General features: G+C 45.3%; 1 protein-coding gene across 14 annotated transcripts in view; it reads left to right on the forward strand.

The window, feature by feature from the left end:
• ATP11C (ATPase phospholipid transporting 11C (ATP11C blood group)) overlaps positions 1-19,250 on the forward strand; it is a 103,406-nt gene extending 84,156 nt beyond the window's left edge. For 4 of the 14 annotated variants that reach the window (XM_083722725.1, XM_083722720.1, XM_083722724.1 and 1 more), the window contains exons 28-29: positions 902-1,055; positions 15,672-19,250. In XM_083722725.1, coding sequence (XP_083578851.1) covers positions 902-1,055; positions 15,672-15,812 — 295 coding nt within the window. In that variant the 3' untranslated portion in view covers positions 15,813-19,250. Of the gene's footprint in view, positions 1-901; positions 2,413-6,662; positions 6,752-10,322; positions 10,528-15,671 lie in introns of those variants that run through there. The other 10 variants (XM_083722721.1, XM_083722727.1, XM_083722726.1 and 7 more) reach the window with 5 other exon arrangements.
• The last annotated feature ends 2,890 nt before the right edge of the window (positions 19,251-22,140 follow it).

Here is a 22,140-nt window from a genome sequence, read left to right on the forward strand (position 1 = left end):
GAAATATGGTAATCCTATATTATAATAGGGGCCTCAGGTCTCCCAAGTGCCAGTCCTTGCATGTGCATGCATAGTTTTTTAAAGACTCACCCGTCTACTTACAATCCCAGACCACTAAAATAACAGCAGAATGACAGTCCTTGTTAGAATCACAAATATTGGCACCAGAGCCTACAAACAGCCACTGGAACGTAAGACATCGAAAACAAAATAGCAAAAGATTTGTGTGGGCAAAATGGCATGATCCATGTTCAATGAAGGGGCTATCGGCATATTTGAGAGAACAAGATGGGGTGTGTGTTGCAATGGCTCAGTGAAGGCCCAATGGGCATTGGGAATACTGAGGGACTGTTTAGGAGGGGCATGGAAAACCAGATGGCTAGGAGGGAGAATGTAATGGAATAGCCTGGGAGAGGGGATGGCCGGCTGGCATCATGAACTGGAGCACTCCATGCTACTTTCTGTTGCTTGTAATAAGTTTTCACATTCATATTACAGTGGTACCTCGGGTTACATATGCTTCAGGTTACATACGCTTCAGGTTACAGACTCTGCTAGCCCAGAAATAGTACCTCGGGTTAAGAACTTTGCTTCAGGATGAGAACAGAAATCATGCTCCGGCAGCACAGCAGCAGCAGGAGGCCCCATTAGCTTAAGTGATGCTTCAGGCTAAGAACAGTTTCAGGTTAAGAACAGACCTCCAGAACGAATTAAGTACTTAACCTGAGGTACCCCAAGATTGATATATCATAAATCTTGATGCTTTGGGATAAATAAAAGAATGAGCCTATTTGGTTGAGGGGTGGTTTTTTTTTGTTTGTTTTTTAAATAAATCTAATGTGTGCCTTTCTTTCTTTCTTTCTTTCTTTCTTTCTCCCTCCTTCTTTGTTGTTCCGGCCAGGCCTTTCTTGAAGCAACAAAGAATGTATCATGTCTTTGCCCAGCTGCTGACTTCTGTCTCAGTCTGGTTGGCAATATTTTGCCTGATCTTACTTGCCCTTCTCCCCGAGATCCTTTTCCAACTCTTTAGAAGCATGAAGAGAAAACGCCACCAGGTAAGGAGCGAACGGAAGAAGCCTGACACTTCTGAACCCGAAGAGTGGATCCCCCTCTTCTAAGCAATCTCTTTGGCAGGCAGGCTGTTTGGAACATTTGGAAAGCTCTGCCCAGATTACCTAGCAGTGCCTCATAGACGGCCAATGGCTCTTTGTCGAGATCAGCAAAGAGGATATCTCTGGGATATGGAAGGGCAGCTGGCATTGCGTAGCAGACAACAGCTTCATCCATCTAGCCTGTCTAGACCTGAACTCATAGAGGCTGGACCAAGACGAGCGAGAACGCAAGCAGGGGTTTCCAGAAAGAACGTTCCCCCCCAAACTCCAAATCAGACCCAGACTCCATATTTTGAGGTTTTCAGCTGGACCTCTGCTTAGGGCTTCCTGCATCTCTTTCAGCAGTTGTAGAAGGTGGTGTTTTGTTTTTGTTTTTTAAGAGTTGAGGAGATGTCCAATTTCTTTATGTCCCTTTATGTCTGATGAGGGCTGAATTGCGTACCTGTCTGAATCTGATACTGCAAGGAGCCATTTGTGCTGGAACCATAAATCCCATAGCATACCTGTTGGGACCAGCAGGAAGGGAGCTTGGTTTTCCTCTGTGATGCTTAACAAGCACTAAACCCCAGCCATCTTAAGTCCCTCACTTGGGCTAGTTGAATAGTACTTAGTTCTCAGTTTTTCAAAAACACTGCTAAGTGTCTGCTGCTCAGAAGCTGTGACTTTGACCCACTCACCCCCAGCAGCCACCATCCATGACAGATTGGGCCTGCCAGCTGAATCATCCTTTGTGTCAGTGAGGCCATGGCAACAGTCGCCTGCTGCAAATGTACCTCCCTGGAAATCCTAGCCATGGGTGAGGAAGTGTGTGATCTGTGAGCTCATAAGCTCTGTACTTCCTCCTTGAGCATAAGTAGCCCCTCCCTGCCTTTCTAGCCTTAAACCTGGATTAATGCTGGTCAACCAGCTTGGGAGGGAATCCTGGATAATGCTAAGCACTGTAAGTGCCAGTGCAGATGGTAAACTGGGATTGCAGCTGGGCAGGGAACAGGTAGCCAGTTTCTTAGTTGAGAGACCAGCAGTATTACATCTGCATCAGAACTCCCATATAATATTTGTTTCATGTGGTTCTAGCCCATAAACCATTTCGTGAATTGCACGTCTCCCTTTTCTTACTTTTCTTTTTAAAAAATGCTGGAGTTGGCATTGTTTTAACAAGGATTTGGTGAGTTCTAAGTGATGCCTTCAGAAATATTTTCCGTTGTTTTTTTTTTTTTATACAGTGTGTTGAAAAATGTTGCCGTGTGCATTATGTTAGATTGTACTTTCATGCGGTTTTACAGTAAACTTTATACACAATTAACATGTCAAAGAGTTGTCTTTGCTAAAGTATAAAAGAGGCACAACAGCATTATTATTAAAGTACCCCAAAATAAATTGTGGAGGCTGTAGACGCTTTTAATGGGCAGCTGTCAGTCGAAGGAGTACTATGCAAGGTAGCTTTGCCAGCAGAGGGCAGTGGCTAAAACTGAGCAAAGGTTTCCAGTTCAGACTGCAATTTCACAGGACAGACTTTGGCTCAGCTCCCCACCCGTATGTTTTTGGGGTGATTGGTAAACACATCAGTGTGATGTGAGGTGCTTTGAACACACCACAGTATGTTTTTGTTGTTGTTCTTGCCCTTGACACATTTGAATCCACTAATCCTGCTGCGTTTTCTAATTGGCAGATGGTGGGAGCACCAACATTTCCCTCTTTCAAGTTACATTAACCGCCCGTTTAGGGGCAAACAGTAGTAGGCAGGTCCCCTGACAGTTTCCTAAAGGGTTTAAAAGATGTGGAAATTGCATCAGGGTTCTAAGTCTATGTGGAAAGTGGGCAACCTTTCCACATAGTTGCCTCTCCAGGCAGAGGGTTTTTTGTGAGGGACACAGGGCATTGTGTCCTTCTTGGCTGTTCTCCAGTGGCATGCTCCGGCACTGCTGCTCCCTGCTTCAAACCACACCATCCAGCCCATGGAAGGAGGCAGGACCAGGCAAGAGCACTGCACCAGAAGTGGTGGGGTTGATGAGCAGGCAGTTGCAAACCCTGTAAGGGTGAATGGCCAAATAGGACTGCAAAGTTGTTGCACAGCAACATCCCTGCACCCTGTAGAGCTGGGGTGGGGACCTGTGACCCTCCAGATATTCCTGACTCCCACCAGCCCTGGCTGAATTGGGAGGAATAGTTTGTTTAGTGATTTTGGAGGTCAGATTAAAAACTTTCCCCCCAAAGGCAAGATACAGTCATATCTTGGTTCTCAAACGCCCTGCGATTCGAACGCTTTGGCTTCCAAACGCCGTAAACTCGGAAGTGAGTGTTCCAGTTTGCAAACCTTTTTGGAAGCCGAATGTCTGATGCAGCTTCTGCGGCTTCCAATTGGGTGCAGGAAGCTCTTGCAGGCAATCGGAAGTTGTGCTTTGGTTTTCAAACTTCCAGAACGGATTCCATTCAAGAACCAAGGTACGACTGCAATCCGTTGTGGGCATCAAAATGTTCACAAAAGAAAACCTCAGATCTGTCCCCTTCATGAAAAGGGCAAAACACTGAAACACACACAAACAAAAAAGCCAGCATCACCCTTTCTGATCCACCAGCCCAAAGGAGCTCCTTGCTACAGCAACTACCAGTTAATTGTGGGGTTATCTTGACTACCAAGATGGCATTAGCAAAGCTTCTGGAGTGGTTCACCTTTGGTTCAGCACAACCCCAACTAGGGATGGGGAAGAAGTTCAGCTCAGTTTGGGTTTATATGCGTCCCTACCTATTTTGCACTTTCTGAAAGAATAACCAAAACTCCGTCATCCTTTGAAATTTGCAGTCCTCTGAATTTTGCAATGCAGTTACCCAGTCAAGTAATGTATTTTAAAAATGCATAACGTAAGTTGTGCATGTGAAATGCTGTATATTAGGGGCAATTGCTTTGCAAAATATGTGTTTAAGGCAAAATTGCAAGCATTTGTCTATCAGGGTTGCAATATTGCAAGTGACACTGTAATATTGATGAATTTTCATGAAGACAAGTGAGGAGAACTGAAAATATGACTGGGAGTATGTGAAACTCAGAGAAACTGCAATTGGCGTATTCATCCCTAAGCCCAACCAAACACCCTTTCCTCAAAATGAAAATACTCTTTGAAAAGAGAGGGAGAGAGGAGTGGGTAGGTGGGATAGCGGGTATTGGCTAGGATCCGTGGTGCCCCCAGGCACCAAGTTAGGGTTCCCAACATTAAACTGGGATGAACAAATAGCACAAGTGGCTGTGTTGTGTGCTTAAGTTCTCTCTTGGTGTGGAGTCCAAGAGAGACAAGACAGTTCACTTCCCTCTTAAAATCTGTGTTCTACTGTACTGTAGTTCTTTTTATTACAGTCAGTTCCTTCAATTTATTTTTTATACAGAGCACAGTTGAGCGGGGAGAAGACTTGCAAAACTGCTCTGGGAAGAAAGGGGGTGTTCACAATGTTCCAGGTTCCAGCCAATCAGTGCTGTGCACAGCCAACTTCTGCAAACCAAGATTTCCTGTGAACTTAATGAGATGACTGTTCATTGGAACAAAATTCAATGATGGTGCCTCCAGGAGCAGACTTCCTAAAATTATATGCAGCTGTATATAACCCTGTATGGAGTCTGAGGCACTTATGGAAGGAGAAAGGAGTTTTTTCAGTTCAAAGGACAAAATCCCTTTCTCATTTTACAGCTTGAATAAATATTATATGTGGCTGTTTTATTCTAGCTGTAAAATGAGAAAAGGATTTTTTCCTTTGATCCTCAAATTTTTATCCAGTCTGCCCAAGAGAAACTATCGGTTCTGGCAAATGAGAAGGTTTTCTTGTGAAAGATTTATCAGGGGGAAAAAGAGACAACTGGTATCACAGTATAGTATTGTGTGATGTATTCAACTGCTTTGGTTGGCCAATCTAAGAAAAACAAAATACAAAGGTGTGTGAAAATGCAACCCAAGTGAGTGGGAACAGAGGTGGTAGAGCATTTTCCCGCCTGAAAGGCTAAAGCAAAGATATGAAATCTGTGGCCCTGCAGATGTTGGTGAGCTATAGTAGCTCTCATCATCCTTGACTGGCTGGCCATGTTGACTGCGTCTGACAGCAGTTGAATTCAGTAACACCTCAGCGTATCAGCTTCCTCTCCCCATGTTCTAGGAACATGGCAGAGTTTTATAAAAATTGGGAGAATTGAGAGCAAGTGAAGTTTGATACACCTTCTCCTGCCCTCAGAAAAGAGACAGAGTCACCCAATGAAATTGACATGACTGTAGACAAAACAATGTTACTTCCTTTGTGGCAGCACCTTCCATATGAGAGGCGTACTCAAAGTGGCACCCTCCAGGCCAGTACTTCTCAAACTTGGGTCTCCAGCTGTTTTTGGACTACAAATCCCATCATCTCTAGCTAGCAGGACCAGTAGTCAGGGATGATAGCAGTTGTAGTCCAACAACAGCTGGGGGCCCCCAAGTGTGAGAAACACTGTTCTAGGTGTTGCTAGGCTGTAGTTCCCATCACCGACCACCATGGCTGTGGTTGATGGGAGATAGAGTCCAACATCTGGATGGTAATAGGTTACCTTATGACAAAGTTTGCTAGCTATCCTGCATTTCTTTTTACACTGAAACTCTTAAGGGTTAGACAAAATCTTGGAGGTGGAGTGGTCCTTTATTTTATATTGAAAAATAATAATATTTTTTGTCATGTTTACATTCCACCTTCTTGTCTGTCATGGAACCCAACCAAGGCAGAGGATATGTGGTTCCCTAGTGAACACCCACCCTGACACTGACATGTCCCAGATCCATCAGACGAGGCGATGATACCATGTGCCTTCGGACCATGCTCTGGCCAATGGCACCAAGAGTTAAATGCAGCCCCAAGGAAGCACCCACATTCAGGTGCACGCATATATATCTATATCTATATATATATATCTATATAGCTATCTATATATCACACACACACACACACACACACACACACACACCCCACCAATAATTGTATTAGCCCTCCCTCCACCCCCGTTCAGGAAACGGAAACAATCCAAAAGTATTTGACTGGTCACCTTTGGAAACAATATGCCTGGAAACGAGATGGGCGTTCTGCTGGAGCCAGCAGGGCTGATTCCTGAGTGTAAAAGATTACATACACAATTTTTAAAAATGCGATACAGATAAATGTTCCCTGCCCTCCCCTTTTTTTGCCTGCTCTGGATAAACTGATTTTTTTAAAAGCCTCCCCTCCTTCCTCTGGCCTATTTCAGAACAAATCAGCTTCAGTCGCTGTGCTTTTGTTCCCCAAGTCTTCCTGTTTAAAAACTGCTGCTCTCTTGTCTCTAACTCTTCAGTGCTTCTCTATCGCAACATATTCTGTGCTCCCTGGTTTTTATTAACAGCGCCTTCCCCCATGTTGAGGAGGCATTTGAGTGGAAACTTCATTTGTAATTTCTCTCTCTCTTGCTCCCCCCCCCCCGCCTTTCTGCCCCCACCCGCATTCCTTTCTGCCCCCACCTACCTCCCTGCCTCTTTGAAATCTCCCCCTTTTTTCTTTTATGCCCTTCTGAACCAGGTAACGAGGCGCCTTCCTTCCTCGGGAACGTCTACTATCTTCGTGCTCTCTCAAACTTCCAGCAATCACAGCTTCTCTGAATGAATAAGGTGATCTTTCTTCTCTAATAATTGGAAGCCCTTGAGCCACTTAGCTGCTTTCCTTTCTCTCTACGCATATAACCTCCTTGATAATATGTGTGTCTTGCCTTTTCCTTTTGAAGATGCATCTCCTTGCATTTCTGCTTTTCACTGTGCATTGCTTCCTCCTGTCATTCCATCTCTCCCCTTCCCCAAAGGCATCCCAATCTCCCCCCCTCCCCAATAGCCCAGCTGTCTTTGTGCCTGACAAGGCTCTGAAGCTGACTGCTTGGAGATTGCAGCTGCCAGGGTTGAGCACCTGGTGTGGTTGAACCATCCATGGAAGAGCCAGTGGTGGTGTAATGGGTTGGGTATTAGACTTGCATTCAAATCCCCACTCCCGCCAGGAATCTCCCTGGATGACCTTGGGCCAGTAACCAGTATCATCAACTTCCTCATCATTATCAATTTATTTCCACCCCAACGGGACTCAAGGCACTTTACACATAAAGTCACCACCTGTCAGCCTAGTAGTTGCTGACAATAGTAGTGACAATGTCAAGTTTGCAGGTTCGATCCCTGTGTGTGCCAGCTGCATATTCCTGCATTGCATGAAGTTGGACTAGATGATACCTCAAGGTCCCTTCCAACTCCACATTTCTACGATTTTACATTGCAGGGTTGGTGGGTTGAGGATAGCATGGAGATAACAGAGCCAAGTGCGTCACCTTGAGCTCCTTGGAGGAAATACAAAAACTAAAGCAAATACCACAGATAGGACCATCACCCCTGCCTGTCCAGTGTTTTCTCCTCCCTGCCTCCACGCTCCCTCTTTGGTGGAGTCAGCTCACCCAGGTCAGCTGCCAGGCAGTCCTTTCAATGGGATGCAGTGGTGGAGCTCCAGGGAGGAAGATAATGTAAAGGTACCATTTGAGACTGAAGGTGGGGAAACACTTTTTTTTAAAAAAAAATTGCATTAGTTTGTTGTTGGCATGGATCTGTCTCGAAAGACAGTGGGGCGCACCTCCGGGGTGTGGGTGGGTGTGAAATCAAACCACTGAAGAAGTACAGCGCCTGCCAGTAACTCATAACTGCTGCCTCCCATGTTGTTTCTGCTGCACTAGCATCACCAGAGTGACCTATGGGCAGTGTACATTGAGGCCCTGGGCTGCCCAAGCAACAAGCCCCACCTCCCTCAGCCTCCCTGATGTGGTCCAGGAAAAAGCAGAGAAAGACATTTGGCACCAGCTTGGCTGCAGAAGTTGCCAGAAGGAGGTGTACAAGGTGCCATCCAACCATCTTAGGGCCTCCACTCTGGATTTGTGTAGGGTTTACTCCTTAGCCTTTTCTTCTCCCAGAGTTATCCCACAAGGCAGCAGAGGTTTAGGATCAAGAGTTTTCCTTCCAGATTGATGAGTTAGTCCCTATCTCACTGAGGGTTTGGAAGCCATCAGCTGCCCTCACCTGGATTTGCTGGCTGGTCGAAGCCATTCTCAGGGTGTTGACAACTTCTAGGAACCCCTAATAATAATACATTATTATTTGTACCCTGCCCACCCCAGCCAGAGCCGGGCTCAGGGCGGCTAACATCATGAAACTAAGACAGTATACAAAGAACATAAAAACAGGCAATCAGTTATTAAAAATACATCTTAAAATGAGTTCAGAGCAAATTAAAATCTGGACAGATGGCAGTCCAAGGGTAAAATTGAGCAGAGTGGGGATGAACTACCCGGGAAGCAGCATGACATGCTCCCCCACAAGAGGTACAACCCTTCCCCTAATCCCCCATTTACTTTAGTGCTATTAGACTGCCCTTCATCTGATGATTGCAGGGCAGGATTGCGCAGTATTCAAAATCCTAGCAAAAATAAATGTATATATGCTATTAAAATGCCACCCATAGCTCCATAACATAGTTCCATACAGGAAACCAGGCAGGAGGCCTTCTCGGTAGTGACACCCACCCTGTGGAACACCCTCCCATCAAGTGTCTAGGAAATAAGCAACTATCTCGACTTTCAGAAGACATCTGAAGGCAGCCCTGTTTAGGGAAGTTTTTAATGTCTGAAGTTTTATTCTGTTTTTAGTGTTCTGTTGGTAGCCACCCAAATGGGTGGGGTATAAATAATAAAATTATTGTTGTTATTATTACTCAGTTTTGTGAAAGGCTGGTCAGGAAGCTGCAAGATAATGGAAAATTCAGCCGCTAAGCTACTTACTGGGGCAGCCTATCACTCTTAAAGGAATTAACACGGATTGTAGATAAGCTACTGGGCCAGGTGTTGGTACTGACCTATAATGTCTTAATTTGTTTTTGCACCACTTCAGGTATCATTGCTGTTCATCAGGTGTGGGGGGACCTTCAGCCCATGGCCTAGTCTGGGGTCAGCAGGCCTCCCCATTTGGCCCATGAGGCAGATTCCCCCTAAACCACACTTGTGTCAGATGTTGGGCTGGTAAAGACGTGGCTTCATAAAGCAGGAGAAAACTTCCTGCATGTCTGCTGATGCAGGGATTTGAACCCTTTTCATTTCAGGTGAGCTAGTGAATGCCTGCTGGGAACTGGCTGGCTCAGCCAAGCCCTGCACAAAGCAGGGGTGAACTCCCTGCCCATCAGGTAACACACAGGGAGTTCAAACCTGCTTGAGCAACATCTCCCCCACCCCTTTGACAGTTGGGTGTCCCACCCACCTGACAAAGTTACCCAGCCAGGGTGTGGAAGATGAATACCTGGCCTCCTGGGCAAATAAATAAATAAATAAAGCTCTCCACCATTACAATTACTTGGTGGGGCCTGCCTTGTCATGCCGAAGGCTATGGGAATATAGCCAGCAGTCGCTAGAGGGAGGGCCTTTTCTGTGGTGGCCCCTGTGCAGTGGAACAGCTTTTTCCCTAAGCTTAGGCTAGTGCTTGCATTAATGATGCTTAGGCACCTTTTCGAAATACACTTAAGACAGGAACAAAGTGCAGTATATAGACATGAACCTTTTTGTTGAGCTGGAACGGGCAGCTGCAAGACTGCAGCAATAAAACTTCCAGCACATTTACAAAGCTGGTTTCAAATTGGATTGCAGGGGGTTGAACTAGATGGCTGTCAGGGTCCCTTCCAACTCCATGATTCTATAGGTGGCTGGTGGCCTATACATTTTACAAGGCCTGGCCAGTCCAGAGGCTTCATACCTCTGGGTGACAATGGGGGCCAGTGTTGCACCCTGCCATTCCCTCCTATCCATGAAGGGCCCCATGAGGCTAGTACACAGAGAATCCTGGTTAATTTACTAGGCAGGTCCTTAAGAAGATGAAACTCAGAATCAGTGAGGCCTCGCAGGTGGGGGATAGCAGGCAGTCGTTGAAGGCATGTAAGCACTCTGAATGGAGCAGAAAGCGAATAGGGTGGAGCTTGCTTTCTTCGTTTGCTGCGTGGGGTGGAATTGTGAAAACGAACCACATGCTTCTCAGTTGATATCTGGGAAGGAGATTTTCCTCTTCTTCACAAACTGGTCTGCTTTTCTCACAGTAAGTTGTGTGCTGTCTCTCCACCCCCACCCCACCCCACCACCCTACCCTTTCCTTATAACGTTTCTCGTTTCCATTTTAGCTTCCAGAGCTCAGTTGCGTTGCCTTGTTAACCTCACTTTGCCCAGATCATCTGTTGCATTTTCACGTGCTTTATACTCTGTTTGCCTCACCCTTTGCAGAAAAGAGGGCGCCCTAGGATTGCAGCCAGTTCAGTGCCGACCAGACCGTCAGTCAGACCTCTCCTTTTAAGAACCTTCTCAGACGAATCTAATGTATTGTGACAGGTATCCTGTTCTCGAGAATTAGGGCCTGGGAAGGCATGGATTAACCAAGTGATCCCTGAAATCAATTAAAATGTCATTCTTGTAATCTCAGCCACCGGGGCTGGCAACCCTCCTTGCCAAACATCGCCAGGTACAATGCCTGCCATACGGGTTTCGGGTGCCATTTGGGAGTTTTGGATTTTCTTCTTCTTTTTTAGTGGATATGTTTTTATTAAAAGCAAGATAACCAGAAGCGGGAGGGAGGGGTGTTCCCCTCTTCTCCTTTTAACCTAATATCTAGCACAGGCCAGAGCATTGAAAGCTTTTCATTCAGTAAAAGCTTTGTGGCCATCTTGTTTGAGGTTTAGAATGTGTTTGGAGATGCATGGATCTTTTTTCTGCAAAAAGGCCCAGAAGCCAGAAGAGCCTGGTTTGCTTCTCGACTTCTGCACACTTCTGGGTCTTTGTTGCCCTTTTCCACAGGTCCCTCAACCTGTGGCTACTTCTCTGTTTCCTGGAGCCATGAAAGCCAGGGGAGTTGCCAGATACCCCCAACCCTGGCCATAAAAACTATGAGACATCCCCAGTTCCCTGAAACCTTTGTTGTCAAAACTGAAGTACGCAGATGAAGGGATGGACAGAATTTGCATGCAATTGTTGTTATGATTTTACTTTGTAAATGCTTTCATTTGATTTTTCCAGTATAACAACATGAGAAGCCCCCATACAATAAAAGGGGGAGGGGAAAATCCTCATCTCTCATGAGAATAAGGTGCAGAAGTTAGCCTAATATACCCTGACATCATTCCCGGAGACTGCACACCTGAGTCCGTTTCTGATCACATGCTATAAAGCAGGGGTTGGCAAGATTTACCTTGCCTGGGCTGGTTCACTCCAGCGGAGATCCCTCCATGGGCCAGATTGTGCACGCTTGTGATTTCCACTGTCTGTGCAGATACAGTTTCTGGTGCAGTGTGTGGGAACTCTCCAAGCAGGCGGCTCGGTCAGGGGCAGCTTGTGGGCTGGTTAAACAACCTAATGGGCCTTAGGTTGCTTACCCCTACTGCAAAGGCATGCCGTATTTCTGCAGAATCATTTTCCATTTGCTGTCCGTTCAGTGCTTTTTTAGCATTTAGTCAACTTTTCCATGAGAGTCATTGTTCAAGCAGGCAACTGCAAATTATCCAAACCCTTCCAGTTTTTTGTGCAATCAGCAGATGAGCTGCAGCCAGTGGAAGTGGGATCTGTTCTATATGCAGAAGGTCCTTCTGTTTGTCCTCCCCCCCCCTTAAAAATGTGAATAAGCCCAACTCATTTTGCCTTCATTCATTCTGTCTTGACTATGTCAACATCCTGAGCCACAAGATTGTAGTTAATGTGTTTAGGATATCCGTGGCCTTTGTACGTTAATCCTTTTAGAAAGAACCTTGGTATGGTGATAGTTATTCAGCAGCTGGTTATACAGGAAGGCTGCTTTTTGAGGATAGTTAGCTCCGTTTTTGCCCAAGCCTTGGAGACCTTTGGGATTGGGGGATGTGTGGCTTCTATTCCAGTTGGGTTCACTCACACAGGTTTTATGGCAAACACCACTTCTATTGCTTTTTCTGTTACATTAAGTGCACTTAATGTGCCAGTGTGCAAAGTGGTGTGTAGAGCCTTGTGTGTCTCAACAGATGCAGAGTCTGATATTTCTGGGCTTGCAAGGAACACAGGTATCTAGCTTATATTGAGTCGGACCATTGGTCCATCTAACACAGGCAGTGGCTCTCCAGGATTGGGTTCTCTCCCAGCCCCACCTGGAGATGATGGGGATTGAACTCGGGCCCTTCTGCACACAAGGCAAATCCTGTACCACTAAGCTAAGGTGGAGCAGATTGTCAGAACCCATTTGGAGCCCCATAGCCATCACAAGTTTCACAGATGGAGAGGTGAATCCCAGCTCATTCCCCAAAAAAGTATTTGCCCCAGCTCTAGCATAAGCTTCTTTTGGAGTTAATCAAACCTGCAGTTGGTACAGTCCTCCAAAAACCACAGAGACTTGAGTGCCTCTGTGGATTTCAGTGGGGCCCAAGAGGTTTTTGGAGAATTGTGCTCAGTTTTAAGTATCGATGAATCCATGTTGGTTTCTTGGTGACTCTAGAAGTGAAAATTTCAATTGGAAGGAAAGAACAACTGGCTTCCATTGACTCCCCAAGTATTCTGGCATTGCACTTGTGAGGTGTTTAAATGATTTGATGGTATTTAACTGCTAGCTGCATGCTGCTCCTATCTGAATAAGACTTGCAAAATCTCTGTATTTTGACATCACCTGGCTTTGATTGCCTGTTGATATAACATGAGTCCATCTGTCTGTGGATTCTGTGTCTGTTGTGTATTCTTCACACACTGTACGCAACTCCTTCCTAAATGTTTTTGATTCTCAATAGTGTGTTAATTGCCACATGTAACGAAGAGGGAAGAATGCCAAACCAATCACCTTCCTACTTCCATTTAAAATATCGCCCTGTAGATGCATATGGTCCATTTCATGCCCATAATAGTCATCTCTGTTTTCAAGTTTTTCCTCTGTTACATAATATGGGGACATGAAGCACCAAGTCATTGTTTGTTTGTTTTAAAATGTATTTCTTATAAAACGCTAGAATCTGCTTTCCAAATGGAAAACAAATCAAGAACAGCTAAACACAACTATAAGAATGTCCATAGATAATTAAGAACAATAATAAATAATGGATTTCATTCTGTTTGTTAATGCAAGGATTATTGCATTTGCAGACAGGTGAGTTTTAATGTTGTACAACAGAGGAATCCAACACAAACGTTGCATTGGTGGGAAATGGTTCAGCAAAGTTGCCAGCCCCCTGCTTATGTATTTCCTTCTGCCAAATGACATCCAACAGCAGAACAAGTATACTGCTCTACATTGGCCTAGTGAACCTCAGTTGGTTGTGCTTGCCTTAGGCCACCATCACTACAAGGGAGTGGAGCAATGAACATGAAGCCATCTTTTGTGCCGTACTCTAGTTTCTACACCCAACCCTCTCTATCCATCCAGGCAAGCAAGGAGGTGTTATGGGAGTTCAGGACACATTCCAGCCAGGCAGAAACACCTGAGGAAGGTGCAAAGTCAGAAATAAGCGACAGTGACTGAGGAGAGTCCCAAGGATGCTCCATCCCTGTTACAATTTCTGAAATTCTCATCTGTCCCATCAGTTAAACATAAAGTGTGGGGAAAGAGAGAGGCCAATACCAGAGTTGAGTCATTGCAGGCCAACTGGGAGAATCTCCTTGTGTGTGGATGGTGCTGTTTCGGCCAAGTAAGAATTGGTACCTGGGAACATGGGTTTGCTATTAGTTTATGGGATGGCGTGGGGGGTACTTTGGCCTTCCAGATGTTGCTGAACTCTACAACTCCCATCAGCCCAAGCAAGCATGGCCAGTGGCCAAGGAAGATAGGAGTTGTTCCTCAGCAATGGCAGGGCGCAGTGTTCCCCACCTCTAGAGTATTGTTGTTGTTGTTGTTGTTGTTGTTGTTAGTTGAATGAATATACCACCCCAGGGCAGTTCACAAAGTAAAATCAAGATACAAAACCCCAAAATACATGGAGGACACCCTGTCATTCTACAGTGTAACTTCGGTGACTTGCACTGAGCAATAAAATGACATACCATCATTTGTTGATAGGAATCAGTCTCATAAAAGTTAAATAGCTCCGCCATGGCCTCTTAAAACAAATAATCACAAAAGAAACCAGTGAGGCAGATTTGCACAGTGACATCTTCCTTAAAATAAACTCTGTCTTTATTATTTATTTATTATTAATTTGTTTATTGAATATACAGTATACAGTATATATGTATATGAGTATACAGTATATATATATATATATACACACACACACACACACACACACACAGTACAGCCTTATACCAGCAGGTCTCAGGGCATCTTCACAGAATAAAATCAAAATATAAAAACACAAAATGCATAATCAAAATAAAAACAACAACAACCCAATAACCCTCCCCCCCCAAAAAAAACCCCCACATTTTAAATGGGCCTAGGATGTCAATCAAATCAACCAAAAGGCCTGGTTAAAAATGAATGTTTTTGCCTGGCGCCTAAAGGTGTATAATGAAAGCACCAGGCGAACTTCCCTGGGGATAGCATTCCACAGAAGGGGAGCCACTGCAGAGAAGGCCCTGTTCTCGTGTTGCCACCCTCCAGACCTCTCAAAGAGGAGGCACATGAAGAACTACAGTCTGTAGAACTCTAAAGCTTGCATTTACATCTAGGCAGCTTTGTTAAGTGGGCAGTGTGGAAAGCTGCCTTGGTTAGAAAGGTGAGGTGAGATTTCATACTTGGAAGAAAACAAGAGAGCAAACCTTCCCTTCAACGCTAGGTGGCACCCAAGCTTTTTATTTTCTGGCAGCCTCAAGCGTTCTCTCCTCACCTTTCCCCTCAGCTTGGCGAATGAAAGAATCCTGTCCCCATATCTCATGAAGGGGGGGATGTGGCTGCTCACAGAAGCACGAAACGTCCTGTGATGATCACAGCAAAGCAGAGGAGCATGCGAAGCATGTGTTTTAGCACTGTGCGGAGGTCCTTTCCTAAACGGAGTTGCACAATTAACCCGTTTGAGTGCACATGATGCTCTGCTAACCCCACTGGCCACACCCCCAGCGTACGTCTAAAGTACTAGGATGCCACTTTAAAGAGCAATGGCTTTCCCCAAAGAATTGTGGGAACTGTAGTTCACCAAGGGAGTAGAGGTTTGCTGGGAGACCCCTGTTTCCCCTCACAGGGCTGCAATTTGCAGAGTGCCCTGGGATTGATTGATAAAACACACAGGGATGTGTAGCTCTGGGAGTGGGGGGGGGAGCACCCTTAACAAACTACAGCTCCCAGAATTCTAATCATAGTGTTTATCTGCTTAATTATGAATTTGGTTTGGCATTTTCCCTCCCCAACCCCTTTCCAAATCATGTAGCTCTTTAACTCCTTGCAAATTCTAAGCCTTGATTTCTGACATGGTGCCACTCTGCTATATCTGTTTCTTTCCCTTCCTGGTCCATGTTGACAACAACAACTTAAGCTGAATTTCTCTCTCTCTCTTCCCAACCCCTGCCCTCCGTCTCTCCCCCCCCCCTTTCTTCTTTTACAGCCTAACCCCCTGGAGCTGCCGATGCTGTTGTCCTACAAACCGCGGGGGAACAGCTATACCGTTGAAGGAAAGCCAGGGAGCTCCGTGACTAATTTTGCAGAACGTTGCCATCTCAGGATACTTCAGATGCAAAGATTTTAACCCCAGCACACAGTTCTAAACGAACAGCACTCTCGGAGTCAAAAATGAACGCTTGGAAGCAAATCAGGCCCACCAGAAAAAGAAGAAAAATACAAATGGTTCTATATTTTGGTTAGGCTTTTTGGCTTTCTTTTTTTTTAAGAGGACCTTTGGTTTGCATTGTGATCTTTTTTTAAAAAAAAATCAACATAAAGGGGGGTGCCATCCTTTTCATCTGTTCCTCCCCCTTCCTAATGCAAGTTTTCAGAAAGCAACCCTGCTGTTTTGATGACAAAAATTGTGTGAGATTTTTGCCCGCTGCGATGGATGATCTGCCCTCTGTTCAGCCACCTTCACCCTTTTCCAAGGAAAAGGAAGGGCTGTGCATGGCTCTGTCATTCCTCCTTCCAACCAAAGATATAGCACAAGAGGTATGTTACAGTTCCCCCAAAATAGCACTAGGAATTTTTGGTAGGTAACCATTATGTTGCTAAGCCATAAACAATGTTTGTTGGCGGAATCTTAATTTCCCCCATCGCCACCCCAGTTCGTCTAATGAGAAAGTTGTGCCATACCCTTTTAAAGGAAAAATGTGGACATTTAGAGAAAACACACACACACCATTTTTTTCTCCCATCCAATCCGACCCATCAGGAGTACCTGAAAAACAAAACAACTGAAGCACCCATTCTCCCAGCATCTACGTCTATCTCAAAACCTGAGGTTAATTCCCACCTTTTTGAAATGTGTCCTTTGTCCAGGCTCTCTCTTCTCCCACCAAACAGGTATCTCACAGCCAAAGTGAACATGCACCTATTCCCCCCACTCACCCAAACTCTAGATTGGTGTCCTTTGGCTGTGTGAAAATGTGGGACCTGCATTTTCTGACCTGCTTTGACTTCTGCTGTGATGGGCTTGCGCACCTGCCTTTTGGATGTAGGTTGCCACGTTGCCTAGAATGTATGACTTCTTCACAAGCTCAAGTCAGTGTCCCAAGCACCGTCGAAGGATGCAAGCCATGGGTTCTTTGCTGTGCTAACCTTCTCCTCCTCTTCCGTATTCTGTTGAGCGGGTGGCAGGTCCAACCCATGAGACATCAGCCCTCCCTTCCCCCCTTTTTTTGAAAGGGTGTGGGATGCAAAACCTAAAACAGCCTGTACTGTTATCCCTTCTGTTCTGTGAAGGGAGGCAGGAGACGCATCACCTTCAATCTCCTCCAAAGTGTGGCACATCTTAATGGCCAATTCCAACAATAGGTTTCAAAGACGTCCCCTGCAGAATCCTTTCAGTGTGGACACCTGGCGCTATTTTGCATGTGCAACGCCAAGCATGCCTTCAGCTGCACGTGTCCGGTGGGTGCATGCGTTTGCCGCCATGTAGTGTCTGATGCAGCTCGTTTGGGCACATGCAGTGGACACAGAGCACCACGGGTTCCCCCTCCCTCTCCTTTACCATGAGTGTTGCCCACAACCTCAGCACTTCCTGCAATGGTGGAAGAGGCCCAAAGAAAACTGGTTTGGAATTTACGATTCAAGTTAAAAGAGTGTAAGCTTCAGTTCACACATTGCTTCTATGCAAGGCAAAGGATATTCACCAGCAGCAAGCAATTCCACATAGTAGGGCATATGTATGGTCCAGTTAAAACGTTCTTGTAGCAGATCTGAGCCTGTGATGATGGCATGTGGTGACTGGGGCTGCTCCTAAAACTCCCCAGCATTTAATCAAGGTTCAGTCTTCCTTTGCTCATTCTTTCCCCATTGCCACCTCTTTTCAAATGAAAACACGGGGCCAGTAAATCAGAACTTCTCACTTCCGCTGTGCCTACAAACGACATATTGGAGAATTGATAGATGTTAGTGGGGAGGCTGGCAATGACCCACATCTCTCGGGAAAGAAACCAGTGGTGTGGCTCTTGCCACTCTTGGAATAACAGTTCTTAATTTGATCCATGTCTCCCCTGCAGTGTCCAGATAGGTCCCAAAGGCAGCTTGAATGGCAGCCTGAGTGCCAAACCATTTGGGAGGGATGTTTATATGCATATTTCAATCAGTGCTTTTGTGACTTCTCCAGTGATAGTGCTGAAATGTTCAGCTCTAATGTTCTCTGTATCAGGGAAGGAGAACCTTGAAGTCCTCCAGATGTTACTGGACCATAGCTGCCATCAGCCCCAGCCCACATGACTAGTGATAAGGGATTATGGGAGTTGTGGTCCACAACACCTGGGGGATGGCAGGTTCCCTACAGGCAGCCTTTTGCCTAGTGGTTGTGATTAGGATTCACTCTGCACCTCCCATTTATTTTAGTTCGAGGAGTGTGGTGGTTTTATTGTGGTTTTGTTGTTGGGGTTTTTTGGGGTGTGTGTGCATTTTATTCAAAGTGAGTCAGGAGAAGCCTCAAGCTTATCACCCATCCATCCACCCTCCCTACCCCCAAGTAACATTAATTTGGTAAGTTTACCAAAGTATGGTTTCTGCATTTTGTTGCTTTCGAAAATAACAAGCCACCTCATTTCAGCTCCACTGAAGGGCCCAGTCCACCCGAAAGTAACGTGAACCTAGCAGTTCATTGAGATTTATGCAGACGCTTGGAGGAAGAAAAGAGGAAATATGGCTTCTTTGAAATCCCATTTGTAAAATGATGGGTTTGGTCTGGCCTACAACACAGAAAAGATGGGGGTGGGTGCTTAAAAATGGGCTGTGCCACTTTAGGTAGGAGATGGGGGATCTCCCAGTTTGCATCCCTGTCCATTGTGTCCTCCAGTGGGATGGTGGTCAGACTTGCTTCACATGGAAAACTGGATTTTAGAAATGGCCTAAATGGCTCCCTGATGTGCTCCTTTTCATGGGAAACTCATTCTAACATGGTATAGTTCTGCTGCAGTTTTCCCAGGTGATCTGCTCTCTGCATAGACCGGGCCTTAATCAATACTAACCTTCTCTGCACTTCATTCTGTATTTTCCAGCAACTAAGTGTGGCTGGTGGCTTCTCTCCCTCTTCCCAAGGCAATATAATTGTTGCTGAAAATTTGCATATGGCCAGTGACACGGAATAAGCAAACAAAAAATTAAATTCAGCTTTGCACCTGTGCCACACCAGTCCAAAGAGACTTGTGTCAATATCTTGAAACTTGCCTGACTTAAATCTGAAGCAGAACTTCTGGGAAATACATTTGTTCATTTGTTTTTGTAAATACGGGGTGGGGGGAGGGTGTAAAATTATATATACAGATTTTAAGATGCATTTTTCAGCTTCTTGCGAAAACCCAGCAGGACTGCATTCTTAATTTTTATCACTTCAACTGCAATTTTATACCTTCATGTTGCTTTATATAATGACAATGGAATGTGAATGTTAACTTTTATGAATGCAACTCGCTCCTTTTTCCCCCCTTATGAAAACAAACCTTTTTGTTTTGTTTTGTTTTGAAATACTCAATAAACTTTGGTATGTTCTGATTGAGCTTCATGAAGTTTGTTGTCTTAGGTTAGGGGTCCTCAAACTATGGGACGCGGGCCAAATTCAGCCCGCCAGGGTCATAAATCCGCCCAGCCATTGCAGAACTCACTGCAAAGCCATTGAGGAGACTCAAAGTGCTTTGGAGAGCTTGCTCCATGGTACCTTTAAGCAGAGCAGGCGGGAGGGAAAGAGGTGGGTCAGGATTTCCCCCTCCTGGCTCTGCCTTGCCTTGTGGCCTGTCTCTCCCCACATGTGTCCGCCTCCCTCAATCGCCAGCCACCATGCTGCTCGCTCACGCCCTGCGCTCTGCCGCCCTCTCCACCTGATCCAGCCCTGGCTGCTGTTATCCTTGCAGCCCAGCTCAGTGGCCCCAACCACCGCCTCCTCCGGCCGGGCTCACCCTCCGTTGCCTGCAGCAGCCTCCACACCAACGGTGAGCTATGCTCAGAAGGCAGGGAAAGGGGGAAGAAGGTCGCTCACAAGAAACGCAGGGCTCCAGTGCTTACTCATGAGGAAACACCCCTGGAGCCACTGGGGATCACGTCCAAGGAAAAAGATGGCTGCCATCATCCTAGCGAGTTTTTGTCCTGGGAAAAGTGCTTGGGAGCTGGGCTGCGATTCAAGGCACACTTGCTCGCAAGGAAAACTCCTCAGCATCGGGTTGCTTGCAAGTAAACGTCTGCCTGCCATCCAAGACGAGCCCAGGCGAGGCAGGCTTTGAAAAAATAAATGGTATGGGTTCATCCAAATCTCTGCCCCCAGAGTGAGACTGAGCAGTTACTGAATTTCCACCCCACATTTTTTCTCCCTGGAGCTTAAGGTCTGTGGTTCCCCACAACCCTCAATGAGACGCATTCAAATCAAGCTCCTCTCTGAGACATATCTTAATCTCAGAGCCATCATTCAAATTTGCAACCATCTAGCACCTATGTCTGTGAACAGACTTTTCCTCGAATGAAACATCTGAAATCTCCAACCAGATCCAGACTAACTGATGAACACTTGCATCACTTGCTACGACTAGCAGTGACAAGTATGGAACCGGATATTGACCATCTCATTTGCCAAAAGCAGGCCCATACTTCTCAATGAAATACTTATTGGTCTGACACAGTGAAAATAATAATTAAAAAAATTATATGTAAATTTATGTTGATTAAAATCATTCTTCATTTTAAATATTGTATTTTTCCTGTTTTTTGTGCACTAGAAATAAAATATGTGCAGTGTGCATAGGAATTTGTTCATATTTTTTCAAAGTATAGTCCGACCCCCAACAGTGTCTTGGGGACAGTGAACTGGCCCCCTTTAAAACATTTGAGGACCCCTGTCTTAAGTGAACCTGACTTTTCTGTGTAATAAGAACAAATCACACACACAAAAATGCCATTTTTGAGCTATTTTAAGGGGAAATTGGCAAAATCGGCACTGCTGGCATGGGCAGCCATATGTTCAGATTTTCCCCGACATTTAGCTGATTTCCACTTGGACACTGCTGCTGAATGCGGTATTCTGTATATGTCCGGGAAATTCCAGATATATGGCAACCCTAGCAAAGCATTTGTGGGTGGCAGTGGGTAATGCTGCTCCCCCTTCACTGTACTCTTTCGCTTGCAGACCCAGACCATAATAACATCTTCCAGCTTGAAAATAGCTTCTTGTACACAACCAGGTAAAATCACTTATCGGCACAGAAGCATTGAAAAAATGCTTCCCCTTCCTCCCCATTTTTAGGTTGCAGGTCAGCCAGCTAGCCAATTTCTCTTGGGGGGAGGGTTTTTTTTTTTTTTTTTTTGCAATTTTGCAAATGTATTTGTAAGACTACAGGCAACACTTGCTGTGTCCTTTCATTTCTCTCACCTTTTTTGCAGCTGTATATAAGGGCTGTTTCCACAGCATTTCAGCTGCATGAAAGAAAACAGTATTCCCCCCAAAAAATATATTTAAAAACCCAGAGAAGTATCAGTGGTTCAAAGGCCAGCAGCAGTTTGGAGGGTGGAACTAAAATCATATTTTAACAGGACATTGGGATGCTCAACTGCAAAATACTAAGCGGGGTGGGGGGGTGGGAGCACCTATTTCTACTCCAGTTTCAAACAAGTATTACAGTGGCTCAGCCACATGGTGTATTCCATGGACGCAGAGTAGTACAAAGAGACTGGAGTAGCAGTACAGTGGTACATCTGGTTGCGAACAGGAGGCCCATTTGCAACATGTAAAGAGCACAACCCATAGCAGCGCGTCTGCGCACGCGGGGGTTACGATTTGGTGCTTCTGCACATGCGCGTGATGTCATTTTGCATGTCTGCGCATGCGCGAGTGGCGAAACCCAGAAGTAACCCTTTCCAATACTTCCGGGTTGCCGCAGGATATAACCTGAAAGAACGTAACATGGAGCAAACAACATGAGGTATGACTGTATTTGGTAAAATGAACACCACCACCCCAAATCCAATTTGGATAGAGGAGCAGCTGTGTATATTGCTTCAAGAGATTGAAAGCTTCTTCAGGAAACAGGATCACCCCCCTCCATTTGAATAAGAACAAAAAATAATCATAACTTTCTCTCAAAAGAATGAGGGCAGTGTCTGCCTGTCAAATTTCTGAACCTCTAATGTAAAAACAGCAGCAGCAGCATAATTATACAGCCCACACAGAACATAAGTGTCTTTCCCCCCCACAAACTTTTTTGATGTGAAATGACAGCTTACATAGAACTTGGAACAAAGCTGCTATATAGAGTTAACATTCCACCACACTCAACGTGCGCATATCTAATTGAAAAGCAGAGCAGTGATTCATCTGGCTGTCCTACTTCCTTTTATCACTAAACATGCATAGGACTGCACTGTTAAAAGCGGGATAGTTGGTACTTAAAAAAAACCCAACAACA

The sequence above is a fragment of the Podarcis gaigeae genome (genome assembly GCF_964106915.1).
Source record: "Podarcis gaigeae genome assembly, chromosome: Z".
In the NCBI taxonomy this organism is placed as follows: Eukaryota; Metazoa; Chordata; class Lepidosauria; order Squamata; family Lacertidae; genus Podarcis; species Podarcis gaigeae.